The 18,620-nt window shown below is 43.2% G+C and overlaps 1 protein-coding gene and 1 long non-coding RNA gene across 4 annotated transcripts in view; one reads left to right on the plus strand and one right to left on the minus strand.

Annotated features, from left to right (window-relative positions):
- Window positions 1–18,620, plus strand: part of LOC139259840 (uncharacterized) — a 49,663-nt gene that overhangs the window by 15,834 nt on the left and 15,209 nt on the right. Inside the window, exons 3-4 of one of the 3 annotated variants that reach the window (XR_011592665.1) lie at window positions 10,682–10,828; window positions 13,437–13,618. The exons of 1 other annotated variant lie outside the window; for it this stretch is intronic. This is a non-coding gene — a long non-coding RNA (uncharacterized lncRNA). The remainder of the gene's footprint in view (window positions 1–10,681; window positions 10,829–13,436; window positions 13,619–18,620) is intronic. One more of the 3 variants, XR_011592666.1, reaches the window with a different exon arrangement.
- col28a2a (collagen, type XXVIII, alpha 2a) overlaps window positions 1–18,620 on the minus strand; it is a 205,003-nt gene that overhangs the window by 1,908 nt on the left and 184,475 nt on the right. The window contains exons 30-34 of the mRNA XM_070875706.1: window positions 9,920–9,956; window positions 8,886–9,443; window positions 4,591–4,856; window positions 4,126–4,318; window positions 1,052–1,228 (exon numbers count right to left, since the gene is read on the minus strand). Coding sequence (XP_070731807.1) covers window positions 1,052–1,228; window positions 4,126–4,318; window positions 4,591–4,856; window positions 8,886–9,443; window positions 9,920–9,956 — 1,231 coding nt within the window. The remainder of the gene's footprint in view (window positions 1–1,051; window positions 1,229–4,125; window positions 4,319–4,590; window positions 4,857–8,885; window positions 9,444–9,919; window positions 9,957–18,620) is intronic.

The raw sequence follows: 18,620 nt of genomic DNA on the forward strand, positions 1-18,620 counted from the left end.
TGCCATCTTGTCACACAGTGCTAACTATCTCCTTGCTTGCATTTCTTTTTCTCCCCATTCACTTCCGCCTTGTTTCTTTTAAGTTCTCTGTATTACCAGTCCACCTAATCCTATTTGGTTTTCTGCTCTCTCACACACACAACTATCCAGCCTGAAAAGTGGCCTGCACATACACTGAAAATGTAATATGCCACTGAGCACAGATGTACAAACACCAAATCATTGTCACGTCTAAGAAAAATAACTTTTGTGCCAATACAGGTTGTTACATAGAGAATGAAAATTAACAGGCAGCATAATCAGAATACATTAGGGAATGCTGAATTACAGCAAATATACCACTTCTGGCCAACATAATTCATAGGCTAACATTACTAGATAGTTTCCAAATGCATTCAGTCTTATTGTATATCTTCTACTTATATCAAATATATTTATACACCGTACTAGCACAGTACTTCAATGGCACAAATTCTGAGAAATAGAATCTCATCAAACTAGTACTGATTTCTATTTGTTTATTGTTAAAATGGCACTATAATTCAAGTGCAAAACATCTGGTAGATTTTGTAAGTCAGAACTATTTTCATTATCTGTGCATGTCTTGCATTCTGAAACTTTATTCCTGATGTTACTTACATTAATATAGGAAAACTTCCAGTTTATCCTTCAACATCTACCAAACATGTTCCGATTCACCGTTTGTATTTTGACAGATATCTGAACTTGCTACAGTTATTTCCCATTCTTGTGTTACCCCATATATAAAATGAAAACAAAAAGTGCTTTGAAAGTAGTCTTTGAATTTGGGAACTCAAGTTTGGTTGTGGAATGTGCTGTGAATTTATGTCCAGATCCGGATTGGCATATAGTTGCAACAATCACCTATTATCTTCCACTTTAAAAGTAAATCGTGAAGGTTATATAAAAATGTTGTGACTTGATGTTGCATTTCATTGTTGTGATGGTTGCACCATTATACCCTGATGTTAGAAGTAGTGATTTTTAAAATGAACATGTAAATGTGTAATTTAAAGATCCAAGATCATACCTGCACTGGAAACTACACAGGTCTTCCTGCATTTGTCTTCAGTGTCAAAACGATTAGCATTTCCACTGCAGCCGCCATACCAAAACTGTGCACAAGCATTGGCTTGTTTGTCATAATACCATTTAATTATATAATTCCGACATGTCCCTTGGTCTAAACGGAGGTGACAGAGAGGATCTAGAAAAAAATGTAATTAGGATAGTTGCATCATAGGTTGAAATATAGGTCAACTATAAGAATTCATCTACTGAAATAATTGATATATTTGAAAAGTAATTATTTAGCAATGAAAATTTATTGTAGATTTTATATTTGAAATCATCGGGGCTGAAATTGCCCTCCGCCCCAAATGGGGCGCACTTACCGTTTTATAAGTGTTTTCTCCGCCCCAATGCATGGGGAAAAGAATCTGGCAATATTCAGCTCTTTATTTCTTTTTTTGTGGCGGGCCGGATGTCAGGTCGGGTGCGGGGTTTGAAGTGCCGTTCTATCGGGTCGGCCGCCGCTCCAAGTCATCAGTGTTGCACTGATGATGTCAGTGCGACGCGGACGTGCCACAACGTCACTCCCCTTCAGTTAAAGGGGAGGGAAGCTGTGTGCTCTGCAGCCACTTTAGTGGCACCCACTGGGCCACCAGGGTGGGTTCCAGCTGGGCCAGCGGCCTGGTACCCAAGAGGGGGTGCCAAGCTGCCTATTGGCGGCCCGGTCGAACCTATGGCCGCCATTGTCGGGCCAACCTCGGAGTTGGCCGAAAAAATAAATAAAATGGCGGCCGCAGAAGTGCGCCCTCCCCTTTTTAAGGGCGGATGCGCCACCCAGCCACAAGAAACTTCCCGCTGGGGAAAGCTGTCGGGGGCACTGACCGGTGGCCGATCCACTCCCGTGGGGCAATTACCCACGCGGGGCGGAAAGCGGATCGCTGCCGGTCGGTAAGGGATTGGTGTGTGCCCGACGGGGCGGGAAGACAGCTGGGGCGGTCCCGTATACTGCTCCAAAAAGAGAGAGCAATTTATAAAATGGTAGCCACTCTGCGCCGACTGAGCGGTGAGTCCTTAACGACCCATGCCCGCCTCTTTGAGGCAGTAACGCCTCTTATAGAAAGGGGAAATTTCGGCCCCATAATGTTTTATAAAATTCAAATAAGTTAAACTGAAAATACTTTTGTGGTTACTATAATTCTACAACTTTTAAAATTAGAGTTAATTTTGTACTAGAGAATTACTGATAAAATGTTTTCATTTGAGGCCAATTCACTAAATATATTCAAAAGGGAGTTAGATGAAGTCCTTACTACTAGGGGGATCAAGGGGTATGGCGAGAAAGCAGGAAGGGGGTACTGAAGTTGCATGTTCAGCCATGAACTCATTGAATGGCGGTGCAGGCTAGAAGGGCCGAATGGCCTACTCCTGCACCTATTTTCTATGTTTCTATGTTTTCTATGTTTCTATAACATGGAGTAGAATAAGATTCCAAATCAGAAAGCTGTACAATGAAGCAGAATTCCAAAATATATTCGAATTCATTCTTTTTCTCTTTCATTCTATAAAGGTTTACTCCAGAACTTTTTTTCCCCAGAAGTAATTAGTGGACTTTTTTTGGTTGTGGACAGGGAAGTATTCAGGGCGCTGTGGAACTTTTCCACCTACTGTCAAAGAAAACCTTGCCTTTATATAGGCCTTGTCACATCGCTCAGAAATGTATCAAGTGCAGTGACTTTTGTTATGTGGGAAAACTTAGCAGACTTTTTTTTGTAGTAACATCCCCAAACGGGATTGACTATTTGTACTGCCCTTTTCCTGTGCTTCAGCGCCTGTGTCCTCTCGAGACTCTGCCCCCGATGCATCCCACCCAAAACTGGAACCGGAGGTGGGGCCCGAACACGTTTTTTCTGAAGCCTCCCGCCAAGTTGCAAGCCACCGAACCTCCAACCAGGCCCCAAGCTTCCCGCTGAGCCTCGAGCATCCGACCAGGCCCTGAGCCTCCCGCTGAGCAGCCGAGCTCCTGACTGGGCCCCGAGCCTCCCGCTGAGCCGTGGTGGTGGCAGGGGGAGAGTGGCAGCGGCAGGGGTGGGGGGGGGGAAGAGAAAGAGACACGGTAGGGGGGAACTCAGGGAAGACACATCACATTTTTCCAACCCCCTTTACACCTACATCTGATTTCTTGGAAAGCTCGGTGCGCATGTTACAAGGGGCATCATTGGAGTGGATGAAATCCAGAAGTCACGACACTCACTATTCACTTCATACCCAATAAACCTGTTAACAATCCGCACACAAAGCCTCATCTATGGTGGGGTTGGGGGGGGGGGGGGAGTGGAAGTAAGGTCATGCAGTTTGCTGGGGTAAGGGACTTTGGCTGGTGGAGACAGCACTTGCGTTGGGATAAGGGACTTCAGTTGGAACTTGGTGGCTTTTGGGGAGATCTATCCTCTGTGGCTTCTGAAGTCAAAATGGATTGAATTACAAATTGGAAAGTCAGTCAAAACTTGGGCTGGGCGGTTTCAGATTCACATTCCAAAGGAACTTCAGGGTGTGGCTTATCCTCCAAGGGGACCAATCAACAATAGGTCATGATATTGTAGAGCCAATCAGAGACAAGGTGGCCATTTTGGCAGTACAAATAGACGCATCCTCCCCAAACAGCAATGAGATTAATCTGCTTTTTTGGTGGTATTAGCTGAGAGAAAAATGTTATCTAGGAGCATGTGTTTTCTGGTGTAGAGTAAAGCTGCTTCTCTCGTTGGACTAACAATGCCCAATCTGAAAGACATTTTCATACTGTACTACTGCTATAGTTATACCAGTCTTCCTTGTGCCATCTGACATCTCGAAGTGAAGCTGTCAATTTAGTGCTGTATGATTGCAATTTTGTACTGTGGACATATACCCAATAAGGAGACCTTTGAGACCATCCCAAATCAATTAAACTAATATCCTTCAATTATGCTAGTGGTCTGTGCTGAAATTCAATCCTGTCTCAGAGGTAGAAGGACTGTGTTCTAATCTACTGTGGCACTCAATCTCTCCAGTTATCTGACTTTAGTCATCAATTATGATAGAAAATTAAGATCTTACCTGAAACTAGAATTTTTACTGTTGGGAAGACTGACAATGTTGATTCTTTCATTGGTTTAACAGACTGTGAACCTGGAACATGTTTACTGGTTGACAGAAAGCTACTGCCCTTTGAATGAGTTGAAGGAGTTACAAGTTTCAGGTCCTCTTCTTCCGTGTAATCATAATCATTTACTTCTGGATTTTGGTTCACCTGCATAACAAGAGACATCAACAATTGATTATATATTTGAAGAAAACATTTCAATTACAATCAAATTTATTGTTGCTAATAATTCTATTTATTTTAATCTTTTTAAAATCTTTTATCCTAAATCTTAGTTGCTTTACTTAAGTGTTTAGCTATGACTTAATACTTTAAAAAAATCTACAACAGTTCCACTTTCTGAACAGTGGAATGATGGTGAATACTGTCGACCAATATAAAATAAAAATTAATGAAGAATTGACAAGACCAACTGATACCTGTTCATTGATCTTGGGAGGTTTTTCTACTTTGATGGATCCAGATGGAAATGGCTTCACTTGTGCAGTTACTTTCATCTCTCCAGATATAATTGTTTGCCTAGGTTTTGCAGCACTCAATTCAATTTGGTTTCTGGTATGTGTAGAACTTGGTTCTACTGAATATAACGGGCTTCTGCTTATTATTACACCATTTCTAATTCGATTGTAAATCAAAGCACCATTTTCATCTTCACAGAACTGTCTGACCAATTTCAACTCCAGAGCTAAAAATGAGAGAAAGGAAAAACATTTTTTTTTTTGTAATTCATAAGAACATAAGAATTATGTGAAGGAGTAAGCCATTCAATAAGATCATGGCTGATCTTCTACCTCAATTCCACTTTACTGCACTGTCCCCAATAATTCCTATTGTATTCACTCCCCTTTTTCATAGAAACATAGGCCCCAAGTTTCCACATGATTTGCTCCTGATTTTTAGGAGCAACTGGTGGAGAATGGAGTATCTTAGAAATCGGAATTCTCCACATTTAAGTTTTCTGCAGTTCTAGTCAGGTCGAACAGTTTCACTTTTGAACAGAATTTTTTTTTCAAAAGGGGGCGTGTCCGGCCACTGACGCCTGATTTGAAAGTTTCCACAGTGAAAACGTACTCCAAACTAACTTAGAATGGAGCAAGTGAAGATTTTTGTAGGCTTGAAAAAACCTTGTCTACACATTAAAAAATCAGGCGCAGGTTACAAATTAGGCGTCGGGAACGAGGTGGAGGGGGGGGGAAGGGAAGTCATTAAATTCTAAAATAAATCCTTAGTTATACTTATACAAATATTATACAAATAAATCCAACCTGAATAAAAATTTATAAGCAAAGAAAAGATTAAATAAACCATGTTCCTACCCGTGTGAAAGTGCTTCAGGCAGGCCTTTCAGGCAGCGGTTTGCCGTCGGGACCGACCGACGGCAGGGGGAGGGAGAAAGCTGCAAGAAGCCTCAGTGCTTCAGGCAGCCGTTTGCCGTCGGGACCGACCGACGGCAGGAGGAGGGAGGGAGAAAGCTGCAAGAAGCCTCAGTGCTGATCATGGAAGGGCAATGTGGTTTTTTAAAAAAATGTTAAAAATTGAACGGCTACAAAGAATTTGAATAGTCTCAAACAAGTGCATGTGTCCCATTTATAACAGTCTATCTTTAATTACAGAATGCACTCCCTCACCCTCACACACAGAAATATCAAGAAAATTAAAATGCAAGCCTTTGCAAGGGTTCAATAAACAAATTTTTACTTTTTCTGCAGCACTTTTTAAAATGGCCGAGTGCCAATGCTTACTTCAGACTGCGCGTGCGCGAACGCTCCAACGCGCACGCGCAGGGTTGCCGGCACGAAAAAAACTCATTTAAATTGTACCCGCCCCCTCTTACTTACAAAATCGGCGCGAGTGGTAGGCTCCGCCCCCTGTGCACTGCGCCAAGCAGACATCGAGCTGCAAAGCGCTCGAGAATAGCACGTTTTTTTTCAGGCGCCGTTTTCGGCGCGAAATACGGGCGCCCAGCTCGGAGGGGCGCCTGTTTTGCCGCGTGTAGAAACTTGGGGCCATAGAAAATAGGTGCAGGAGTAGGCTATTCGGCCCTTCGAGCCTGCACCACCATTCAATAAGATCATGGCTGATCATTCACCTCAGTACCCCTTTCCTTCTTTCTCTCCATACCCCTTGATTCCTTTATCCATAAGGGCCATATCTAACTTCCTCTTGAACATCAACAACACTCTGCGGTAGAGAATTCCACAGGTTAACAACTCTCTGAGTGAAAAAGTTTCTCCTCATCTCGGTCCTAAATGGCTTACCCCTTATTCTTAGACTGTGACCCCTGGTTCTGGACTCCCCCAACATCGGGAACATTCTTCCTGCATCTAACCTGTCCAGTCCCGTCAGAATTTTATATGTTTCTATGAGATTCCCTCTCATTCTTCTAAACTCCAGTGAATATAGGCCCAGTCGATCCAGTCTCTCCTCATATGTCAGTCCTGCCATCCCAGGAATCAGTTTGGCGAACCTTCACTGCACTCCCTCAATAGCAAGAATGTCCTTCCTCAGATTAGGAGACCAAAACTGAACACAATATTCCAGGTGAGGCCTCACCAAGACCCTGTACAGCTGCAGTAAGACCTCCCTGCTCCTATACTTAAATCCCCGAGCTATGAAGGCCAACATGCCATTTGCCTTCACTGCCTGCTGCACCTGCATGCCAACCTTCAATGACTGATGTACCATGACACCCAGGTCTCGTTGTACTTCCCCTTTTCCTAATCTGCCGCCGTTCAGATAATATTTTGCCTTCATGTTTTTGCCACCAAAGTGGGTAACCTCACATTTATCCACATTATACTGCATCTGCCATGCATTTGCCCACTCACCTAACCTGTCCAAGTCACCCTGCAGCCTCTTAGCATCTCCTCACAGCTCACACCACCGCCCAGTTGAGTGTCATCTGCAAACTTGGAGATATTACTCTCAATTCCTTTATCTAAATCATTTATGTATATTATAAATAGCTGGGGTCCCAGTACTGAGCCCTGCGGCACCCCATTAGTCACTGCCTGCCATTCTGTAAAGGACCTGTTTATCCCGACTCTGCTTCCTGTCTGCCAACCAGTTCTCTATCACATCAATACATTATCCCCAATACCATTTGCTTTAATTTTGCACACCAATCTCTTGTGTGGGAGCTTGTCAAAAGCCTATTGAAAGTCCAAATACACCACATCCACTGGTTCTCCCTTGTCCACTCTACTAGTTACATCCTCAAAAAATTCTAGAAGATTTATCAAGCATGATTTCCCTTTCATAAATCCATGCTGACTTGGACCAAGCCTGTCACTGCTTTCCAAATGCGCTGCTACTGATGTCAGGCTAACCGCTCTATAATTACCCATTTTCTCACTCCTTTTTTAAAGAGTGATGTTACATTAGCTACCCTCTAGTCCATAGGAACTGATCCAGAGTTGACAGACTGTTGGAAAATGATCACCATGCATCCACTATTTCTAGCGCCACTTCCTTAAGCACTCTAGGATGCAGACTATCAGGCCCTGGGGATTTATCGACCTTCAATCCCATCAATTTCCCTAACACAATTTTCTGACTAATAAGGATTTCCTTCAGTTCCTCCTTCTCGCTAGACCCTCGTTCTCCTAGTATTTCCGGAAGGATATTTGTGTCTTCCTTCGAGAAGACAGAACCAAAGTATTTGTTCAATTGGTCTGCCATTTCTTTGTTCCCCATTATAAATTCACCTGATTCTGACTGCAAGGGACCTATGTTTGTCTTCACTAATCTTTTTCTCTTCACATATTTATAGAAGCTTTTGCAGTCAGCTTTTATGTTCCCAGTAAGCTTCCTCTCATACTCTATTTTCCCCCTCCTAATTAAACCCTTTGTCCTCCTCTGCTGAATTTTAAATTTCTCCCAGTCCTCAGGTTTGCTGCTTTTTCTGGCCAATTTATATGCCTCTTCCTTGGAATTAACACTATCCCTAATTTCATGAAAACCACCTAACCCTGTAACAGTACCTATCAGCAAGCACAGCCCACATCCATAATTGCAGCAATAGCCACATTACTCCATGACTGGGCAATTGAAGAACACACAAATAGGATAACTGACCATTCAGTTTTCTGTTCCCTGAGGAAAAAGCCCAATTTGGCGAGTTTTCCCACCCAGTGACTTGACCAAGACTTAAAGCTAACTCATCTAGCAAATACCTAAAACTAACAATTTTAATAACATTAAAAACTTGAAGTAATTACAAATGGAGAAATATATTAACAACAGTTAGTATAGTATATTTTAATAAATTAACTTCCCCTACATCTTAATTTATCCTCCTTGCTTTGCTCAAGTTATCCCCCTCCAATCATATTATCCATATTGGCTGGAAGTCAAGATCATCCAATTTTTTGACCTCTCTACAAATGCCACTTGATGGTTGATCAATTAGGAGATGTGTTTGAGTGATGTAAGAGGGACCTTCTCTAAGTTTTGCAAATGTACATAACTGACCTGGCAAAGATGAGAGAAACGGGCTCATAATAGCTCTAATGCAACTGAAGCTAAGGTCCATGCTTGATCTCCAGTTTGGGAGTCCATTACTACAGCCTAATTACTGTTAATTTCTTAGCTAGGCAATAATTTGCTCTATTTAGCTTGTTTCCATCTAAGTGTGCACAAAGTAAAGTTTTTTCTTAGTACCTTTATAGTTGGAAAAAGCATCAAGTAGTGATAGAACAGACATGGCACAAACCTGCAAGAGTATTGAAATCATCAATGAGGTACATGTGTTCGATATCAGGATCTGAAGCAATTAGGTTCAGTTCACGTAAAAATTCAGCTTGGGTTGGGTCTGTGGTATTTACAATGCCGATTGCAAACATCTCAATATTTGCAGCATGAGCCTCGCGTACAGCAACATCAAGTTTAACAGTCTCCCTTCTGTCTGCCTGTCCATCTGTTAATACTATGGCAACTTTCTTCACACCAGGCCGAGCTCCATAGAATCCCTCCTGTGTTGCTTTGCGGATAGCAGTTCCTGTGTACGTGCCTTCTCCCATATATAGCATTTTCCTAATTGCCTGTTTGACATCTTGCTGTGTCAAATATCGGCTTAGACCAAACTCTAATCGTACTTCCAAGCTGTAGAGTACAAGACCAATTCGGGTGGCATTTCTACCAACTAATACTTTGTCAACAAGCGCAGTGACAAAATCTTTTATGATTTCAAAGTTATCTGGTCCCACACTTTCTGAGCTATCAATCACAAAGACAAGTTCCATTGGTCTTTCTTTACATTTAATTCCACAACCTGTTAAGAAAAAAAATGAAATAATGCATTGACTAAACATGACTGGATACTATTTAAAAACTGTTAACATATCAAAGTTATATTTAAAATATTAAAAGAGTAAACCAGAATTGTTGATAATTAGGATGGTGCTTTTAGAAATAACCGACTAATGTACACATTCAACAACTTCCATAAAAACTCCATCATTGCTGAAAGTTAGGCAACAATTTAGATACCCTGTAGTAGATATTGACCATACATTGAATACATTATCATAACTGCAGTTCAAAAATCTTTTTAGGCACACAAGAAGAATTTTAAAAATTGAATCTACTTTTGGATTTGAAGTAAAATCTGGAACAAAATCTTAAGTTTCTATTTAGTCACCTGGAAAGGCTCATCTTTGTTGCATGGTTTTACCAACTATAAATACTTACGATAGTATTATGAAAACATAAAATAATTAGTAGGCCAGAAGATGACAGGTAACTTACCACAGATTTCCTTTATCATTCTGATGATGTCCTCCCTCTAATTATATTTTTGCAAAAGAAATATGAAAATAATGAATATATTTACAGTATTTTCTTTTGTTAAAAATCAGGCATGCGTGTAAATATATGCCATGAATCGAACCTTTTTGAAGTGATGATTTTTTTTTAAACACAATTTCTGTTCTGACACCTGTTAATATTGTTGGAAAACTGTACATGGGAAGTTCCAAGATGTATAAATATTCACAGTTAATCCTTGAACCATTAAAAAAAATGCAATTGATGAATTTAGTGATAATGAAAATGAAGAATGATGATTCTGGGAAACGGAATATTTATTTTCTTTCTACGCACTTATAACATTAAATACTTATAGGTGGGGTGTAGCATGCACTTGGTGCCCTCCAGCAATATATTTCATTGTTGAGCTATACAATGGGGGTAGAGTGGATTGTATTTTAATCTGCATCAGTGCTATACCTCATTTGGGAGTATTTAACGCTGACAACAGATGTGGAAAGCAAGAAAACTTTTTATTATGTAGTACCAACACCCCTTCACTTGATGAGCATGTCATCCAAAAAAAAAGCTGAATACATAAAGTCATTATCATTTTTCATTATATTTTGATTATTGTTCCACAAAAAGGATTTGGAAAAAAATACTTTTAAATGTTGTGTTTCAAAGCAAAGTGTATTCACACAAGTTTAAAAAAAGGCACTCAGATGATAGGTGATTAATATGCTAATTAATTGTTTTCAGCAAAGACTGTGAACAGCAATTCATTATGTTGGGATAATTGCGGGACTGTGAGTACTGTGGAAATTTACCCAAGAGATGGTTCTCAAACCCCACGGTGCCAGCGGCAAGTACTTCAACCATTATCTGATGGGACAGAGCGACGGGCAGGTAAATATTGTGTGACAAGGCTTCCGCCGTGGGTGCCCGGCGGCTCTGTGGTGTGAACGCACGGCCTGGTGTGGTACAGATCGGCGAGGCCCCTGGGTCTGGTTCCCTGTTTGGGCTGAGCTAGCAGAGACCCCACAGTCCAGAGAAAGTAGGCGTCAGCCGCGATGGTCCCACCTCTGTTGGCGAGGGCCCAGGGGCAGCACGGGCCAGCCCACACTGCGATATGTGTGCGCACTAAGTCCGTGCAGCAGAGCTGGTCTCTAGTCGTCTTGGTTAACCCTTGCCACTGGACCAAGACCTGGCTCTGTCAAGCCCGTGTGGTGGCTGGTGTGCAACAGTCACCACATGTTAAAAAAATCCACGCACAGGCATCTTCCATTCTTCAAGACGTAGTTCGGGACCTGGAATATTAGGTCCTTCATTGAAACACCTGTGAACTGATCCTTTTTTGGCGTGGAAGCAAGTCATCCTCGTTTCGAGGGACTGTCTATGAAGTCTCTGGTCCCGGGCACCACTCAGGGTGTTTGACAGGTTCTGACAGGCATGTCCAGAGAGAGATAAAAGGACAGGTAACTCAGCTGCAGCAAAGGTCACAACGTCAGTCAAGTTCAGCAAAGGCTGCAAGAAGGTTAGAATGCAGAGGGGCTTGTTAAAAATACTTTTGTTGAAGTCAAATATGATCTGCGGTTGTGGGGAAATATAGTATAATCATTATTTTATATTATTATGTGAACACAAGTTATACTGGATGAACTAAGTTCATCTGAACATAACTATTGTGCTGTATATTCACTCACTGAAATAAAGCAGCTTAATATAATGTGGTATATAGACTTCACTGAAGGGGACATGATTAAGAAGTTTGCAGACGATACAAAAGTTGGCCATGTGGTTGATCATGAGGAAGAAAGCTGTAGACTGCAGGACAATATCGATGGACTGGTCAGGTCGTGGCAAATGGAATGCAATCAGAGAAGTGTGAGGTAATGCATTTGGGGAGGGCTAACAAGGCAAGGGAATAAAAAATAACTGGTATGATACTGAGAAGTGTAGAGGAACAGAGGGACCTTGGAGTGCATGTCCACAGATCTCTGAAGGTATCAGGACAGGTAGATAAGGTGGTTAAGAAGGCATATGGAATGCTTTTCTTTATTAATCGAAGCAAAGAATGTAATAGCAGGGAGGTTATGCTTGAACTGTATAAAACATTAGTTAGGCCACAGCTAGAGTACTGCACACAGTTCTGGTCACCACAATACAGAAAAGATATGGGCCGGAATTTTCCCGCTGCCGTGCTTGGAAAAGTGGAAATAAATCAGAGCATGTCAGGAAAGCGCCGTCATCCTGCCTCCTCACACCTTTAACTCGGGCATGTTTGCCAGCGCGGCATGGACTCGAACGGTAGAGGCAGGCGACCTAATTTAGATCATTATTACCTTGTTGTCAGACCCTTAACCGTGATTTTAATCAGACCTTTTGAATTTCACTGCATGACCACAGGAATCACGCAACTCGGTAATCACATTTGTCAACCTGAGGCAGCAGTTTAGTGGCCACTGAGCAAGGTCATTACTGCAGAGCATGAAAAACACAATAAATACTGCCAACTGCTTACTTTCCTAAGGGAAGTGCTACTGTTGAGTGCATTTTCAGCACAGATTTAGATGTCTACAGTTTGCAAGTCTTTTCTGCAGATTAGGAAAGCACTCTTACCTCATTGCTACTACCTATCATACCATTGATTCTCTGAACTCCACTTGACCTGCCATCTATTACATCAGCATGGATGCCATTTATACTGTCTCACCTTGGTCCTCAGAATCGGACCACAATGAGCCCCAACACCAGCAGCACCAGGGACACCAGCAGCAGCAAAAACAGCACCACCATCCTTCTCCTTAATGACCTGATGTTCTACAGGACAGAGGATGCACCATACCGGAGGCAATACCCCCAACACAGGGTATACAGGCAGAGGAGGAGCTTCCTCAACATGACAAAGCAGCAGTGCCAAAGGAGGCTCAGGCTATCGTGCCAGGTCATTGCAGACATTAGCAGCTTGCTGGAGCAAGACCTGCTGCCCAGAGGACCTGATGGTCATGCCTTACCAGTGGCTGCCAAAGTCACCATCACCCTCAACCTCTTAGCCTCAGGTTCCTTCCTCATTAGACCCTTAGTTCCCTACCATTTTTGGTAACGTGTGGTGCCCAGAATTGAACACAATACTCCAGCCGAGGCCTAACTAATGTTTGATAAAAGTTTCGCACAAGGTCCTTGCCTTTGTACTCTACGCCTCTATTCATAAAGCCAAGGATCCCATACACTTTTTTAATTGCCTTCTCAACTTGTCCTGCCACCTTCAAAGATTTGTGTACATGCACTCCAGGTCTCTCTGTTCCTGCAGCCCCTTTAAAATTTATATTGCCTCTCCTCATTATTCCTATCAAAATGTAACACTTCACTTATCTGCATTAAATTTCATCTGCCCATTTCATCAGTCTGTCTATGTCCTCCTGAAGGCTGTTACTATCTCCTCATTGTTTACTACATTTCTGAGTTTTGTGTCATCTACAACCTTTGAAATTATGTCCTGTGTACCCATGTCCAGGTCATTAATATATATCAAAAATAGCAATGGTCTTAATACCGACCTCTGGGGAACACCATTGCATACTTTCCTCCAATCAAAGCACATGGTTCAAATCAGTTCTGGAACGTAATGTGGAGCTCGATATTACTTCACTTTTGGAGAAGATCCCAGAGGAAAACAGACAGAATGAACTTGTGCAGGTAAATATAAACTCCATCAGATTACAGAATGCAGCACCTAAACCACTACCAGCCTGAAATTAAGCTTTATTGGGTTAATATAAATATTGGTGTCAAAATTACTGGATACGGTGAAAGTGCCTGATCGCAGAGACAGGCTTCCTCAATACTTCAAGGCCGTCCTGCCCACCTGCGGCCTAACTTGAACAACACACGCAAGGCACCACATGCACAGATACCTGGTTCCCTTCTTTTGGCTGGCTTCCTTTTATCCATGGATGAAGAGAGTGACATGCCAGCAGAGTACTCCCACTTCCCTTCACTGTCTTCAGCACGCCCAAGTCCTGTGGCTGGCCTCGCCATCAGTACATGGGCCTTGGGCCACCATTCTCCCTTTCCATACTCTTAGACCACTGGGCTCACTCCCTATAGTAATTTTGTTGTTTCCCCGTCTACCCCAAGTGCCTGCAGCCTGTCTGTCCCTGGCCTTCTCTTCTTTCACACATTAGGAAGGATATACAGGTTGAACCTCCCTTATCCAGAACTCCCTTATCCAGAGCCACCCTTTGTCCAGAACCATTCCCGGTCATCGGGTAGCACATGCACAGAACTCCGACATGAACAAATTGAAGCCCTTTCTCGCTGCTGACTCCCGCAATCGCTGGCCTGACCCCGCAATCCACCGCCCCTCCACATGATCTCTCTGCTGCACTCCCAGCCCCAAGCTAGCCAGCTCCGATATCCCCTTGCTCAGTACCTGTACCATCCAATTTAACGTGACTACCCCTTAACCGGAAAAATCACTTATCCAGAACAGGCCAGGTCCCGAGGGTTCCAGATAAGGGAGGTTCAACCTGTATTGGCCTTGGAGGGAGTGCAGCATAAATTTACCAGATGATACCCAGACTCGAAAGGTTAAATTACGCAAATTAGGGTTGTATTCTCTGGAATTTAGAAGGTTAAGGAGTGACTTGATCGAAGTTTTCAGGATATTAAGGGGAACTGATATGGTAGATAGAGATAAACTATTTCCACTGGTTGGGGATTCTAAGACTAGGGGACGTAGTCTAAAATTGGAGCCAAACCTTTCAGGAGTGAAGTTAGGAAACACTTCTACACACAAAGGGTGGCAGAAGTTTGGAACCCTCTTCTGCAAATGGCAACCGATGCTAGATCAATTGAAAAGCAGAACCACAAAGGTAACAATCTCTTCATTATTACCTGAGCCACGAGCAAATTGGCATAGGGTCAATAGAATCATGGAGATGAATGCATGGCTCAGAGTTTGGTGTGGCAGAAATGGGTTTCGATTCGTGGGGCACTGGCACCAATACTCGGGAAAGAGAGAGCTGTTCCGTGGGGACGGTCTACACCTGAACTATGCTGGGACCAGAGTTCTAGTGAACTGAATAACTAGGGAGATAGACAGGGCTTTAAATTAAATGGTGGGGGGGTTCCAGTGGAGAGAAATCTAGAATACTAAAGAGAAAAGAAAAGGAAGCAATGCAGGAAAGTGATTATGGTAAGGATAACCAGATTAGGTCAGGAAGGGACAGAGCATACAAACAAAAGAGTGCAGATAAGGAAAAAATAGCAATAGGATAAATAGGGCTATAGTACAAAATAATGTTAAGATGTCTAATAATGTTAAAAAGACAAATCTAAAAGCATTGTATCTGAATGCACAAAGCATTAACAGTGCAAATAGATGTAAACGGATACGATATGTTTGCAATTATGGAGACATGGTTGCAGGGTGATCAGGGTTGGGAACTGAATATCCAAGGATATTCGATATTTAGGAAGGACAGGCAAAAAGGAACAGGTGGTGTGGCGTTGTTAGTAAAACATGAAATCAGAGCAATAGTGAGAATGGATACTGGCTCAGAAAATCAAGATGTAGAATCAGTCTGGATGGAGTTAAGGAGCACGAAGGGGCAGAACATTTTGGTGGGAGTTGTGGTAATGTATGGGATGGCATCAAACAGGAAATTAGAGATGCATGTAACAAGGGTACTACAGTAATTGTAGGTGACTTTAATCTACATTTAGACTGGCCAAACCAAATTAGTAATAATGACTTCCTGGAGTGTTTACGAGATGGTTTTTTAGACCAGTACATTGAGGAACCTACTAGGGAACAAGCTATCATAGATTGGGTATTGTGCAATGAGAAGAGGTTAATTAATAATCTTGTTGTGCGGGGTCCTTTAGGGAAGAGTGACCATAACATGATTGAATTCTTTATTAAGATGGAAAGTGAAGTAGTCCAATCCGAAACTAGGGTCCTAAATCTAAACAAAGGAAACTACGAAGGTATGAGAAATGAATTGGCTATGATAGATTGGGAAGATTCATTAAAAGGTATGGAGGTGGATAGGCAATGGCTAACATTTAAGGAACGAATGCATGAATTGTAACATACACTCCTTTCTAGCGCAAAAACACAAAAGGAAAAGTGGCCCAACCATGGCTAACAAAAGAAATTAAAGATAGTATTAGATCCAAAGAGGAGTCATACAAAGTAGCCAGAAAAATTAGCAAACCTGAGGATTGAGAGCAGTTTAGAATTCAGCAAAAAAAGACCAAGTGATTGATTATGAGGGGAAAATAGAGAGTAAACTTGCAAGGAACATAAAAACTGACTGTAAAAAGAAAAAGATTAGTGAAGACAAATGTAGGTCCTTTATAGTCAGAAACGGGAGAATTTATAATGGGGAACAAGGAAATGGCCGAACAATTAAATAAATACTTCGGTTCTGTCTCCACGGAAGAGGACACAAATAATGTCCCAGAAATGCAAGAGAACCAAGGGTCTAGTGAGCAAGAGGAATGAAAGGAAATGATTATTAGTAAGAAAATAGTGTTGGAGAAACTAATGGGACTGAAAGCCGATAAATTCCCAGGGCCTGATAATCTGCATCCCAGAGTACTAAAAGAGGTAGCCATGGAAATAGTGGATGCATTGGTTGTCATCTTCCAAAATTCTATAGATTATGGAACAGTTCCTGCAGATTGGACGGTGGCAAATGTAACCCCACTATTTATAAAAGGAGGGAGAGAGAAAACAGGGAACTACAGATCGGTTAGCCTAACATCAGTAGTGGGGAAAATGCTGGAGTCTATTTTAAAGGATGTGATAACGGGACACTTAGAAAATATCAATGGGATTAGACAAAGTCAACATGGATTTATGAAAGGAAAATCGTGTTTGACAAATCTACTGGAGTTTTTTGAGGATGTAACTGATAGAATAGATAAGGGAGAACCAGTGGATGTCGTGTATTTGGATTTTCAGAAGGCCTTTGATAAAGTCCCACATAAGAGGTTAGTGTGCAAAATTAAAGCACATAGGATTGGGGGTAATATACTGGCATGGATTGAAAATTGGTTAATTGACAGGAAACAGAGAGTAGGAATAAATGGTTCTTTTTCAGGGTGGCAGGCAGTGACTAGTGGGGTACCGCAGGGATCAGTGCTTAGGCCCCAGCTATACACAATGGGCCCAAGTTTCGAGCCGCGCCTAGAACGGCGCAGTCTCGACCTGGACGCCCGTTTTTCGCGCCACAAAGTGCGCCTAAAAAAAACTTCCAGATTCTCCAGCTCCCTGCAAGCCCTCTGGAGCTGGGCGCAGCGCAGCAGGAGATGTAGGGGGCGGAGCTAGGTCCCTGCGCTGAAAACAGTGCCGGGACCTCTGCACATGCGCGCTACAGTGGGCGCGCATGTGCAGTAGCTCCAGGCGCCCAAAACTGTGGGAGGGGCCAAAGCACGCAGCCCCTAGCCCTGGCCGAATGGCCTCACTGGGGATGCGTGAATAAGGCTCCTCCCACGGCCAGCTCCTGCTTCCTCCCGACCTGACTCGACACCCGCTTCCCGCCTCCGGACCGGACCCGACTCCTGCTCACTGCCCCCCCCCCCCCATCGGACGGGACCCAACCCTGACCCGACTCCCGCTTCCCCCCCCCCCCCCCCCCCGGACCCGACCCGACCCCCCGGACTGGACCCGACCCGACTCACGCTCCCCCCACCACCCCCCCCCCCGCCTCCGGACCGGACCCGACACCGACCTGACTCCTGCTTCCCCCCGCCCCCCCCCGACTTGACCTCTCTCTCCCTCCCTCCCCCTGAACCGAACCGACCTCCCTCCCACCACCCCCCCGACCCGCGCTCCCCCCGACCCGACCCAACGCCACCTACATGTAAATCTGGTGCTGGGGACGGGCCCTGCCCGGAGTCGTGGACCCGGCCCGTTCAGCCTCCCTCCCCTTTCTCCTTCTCCTCCCCCCCCCATCTCCTTTCCCCCCCATCTCCTTCCCCCCATCTCCTTCCCCCCATCTCCTTCCCCCCCTCTCCTTTCCCCCCTCTCCTTTCCCCCCTTCTCCTTCTCCCCCTTCCCCCTCCCTCTGCTCCCCCCCCCTCGCTGTCAGAAACACAGACACTGACAGACAGAGAATGAGAGACACACACATAGACAGACAGAGAGATAGAGACACTGACAGAGACACAGTGGGGGGCATCCCAGCACACTGTTGGAGGGCTCCCGGTGCTGCAGTCGGTAAGTAGAAAATGTTTTATTTATTGATTGAAAATTTTTTTTTTTATTTCTTATTAATTTTTTTTGATTGATTTATTGGTTGATTTATTGATGTTTTTATTATTTATTATTGATGATGGCTCTTTATTTGTAAAACTGAAGTGTTTAATGTTTGTAAACTTCCCTTTAAACCCCCCCTCCCCCATTCCCTACGCCTGATTTGTAGCCTGATTTGTAACCTACGCCTGTAGACAAGGTTTTTTCGAGCGTACAAAAATCTTCACTTACTCCATTCTAAGTTAGTTTGGAGTAAGTTTTCACTGACGAAACTTTGAAAACAGGCGTAAGTAGCTGGACACGCCCCCTTTTGAAAAAAAATTCTGTTCCAAAGTGAAACTGTTCTAACTGACTAGAACTGGAGCAAACTAAATGGCGAGAATTCCGATTTCTAAGATACTCCGTTCTACACCAGTTGCTCCTAAAAATCAG

Source organism: Pristiophorus japonicus, chromosome 3 (genome assembly GCF_044704955.1).
Source record: "Pristiophorus japonicus isolate sPriJap1 chromosome 3, sPriJap1.hap1, whole genome shotgun sequence".
In the NCBI taxonomy this organism is placed as follows: Eukaryota; Metazoa; Chordata; class Chondrichthyes; family Pristiophoridae; genus Pristiophorus; species Pristiophorus japonicus.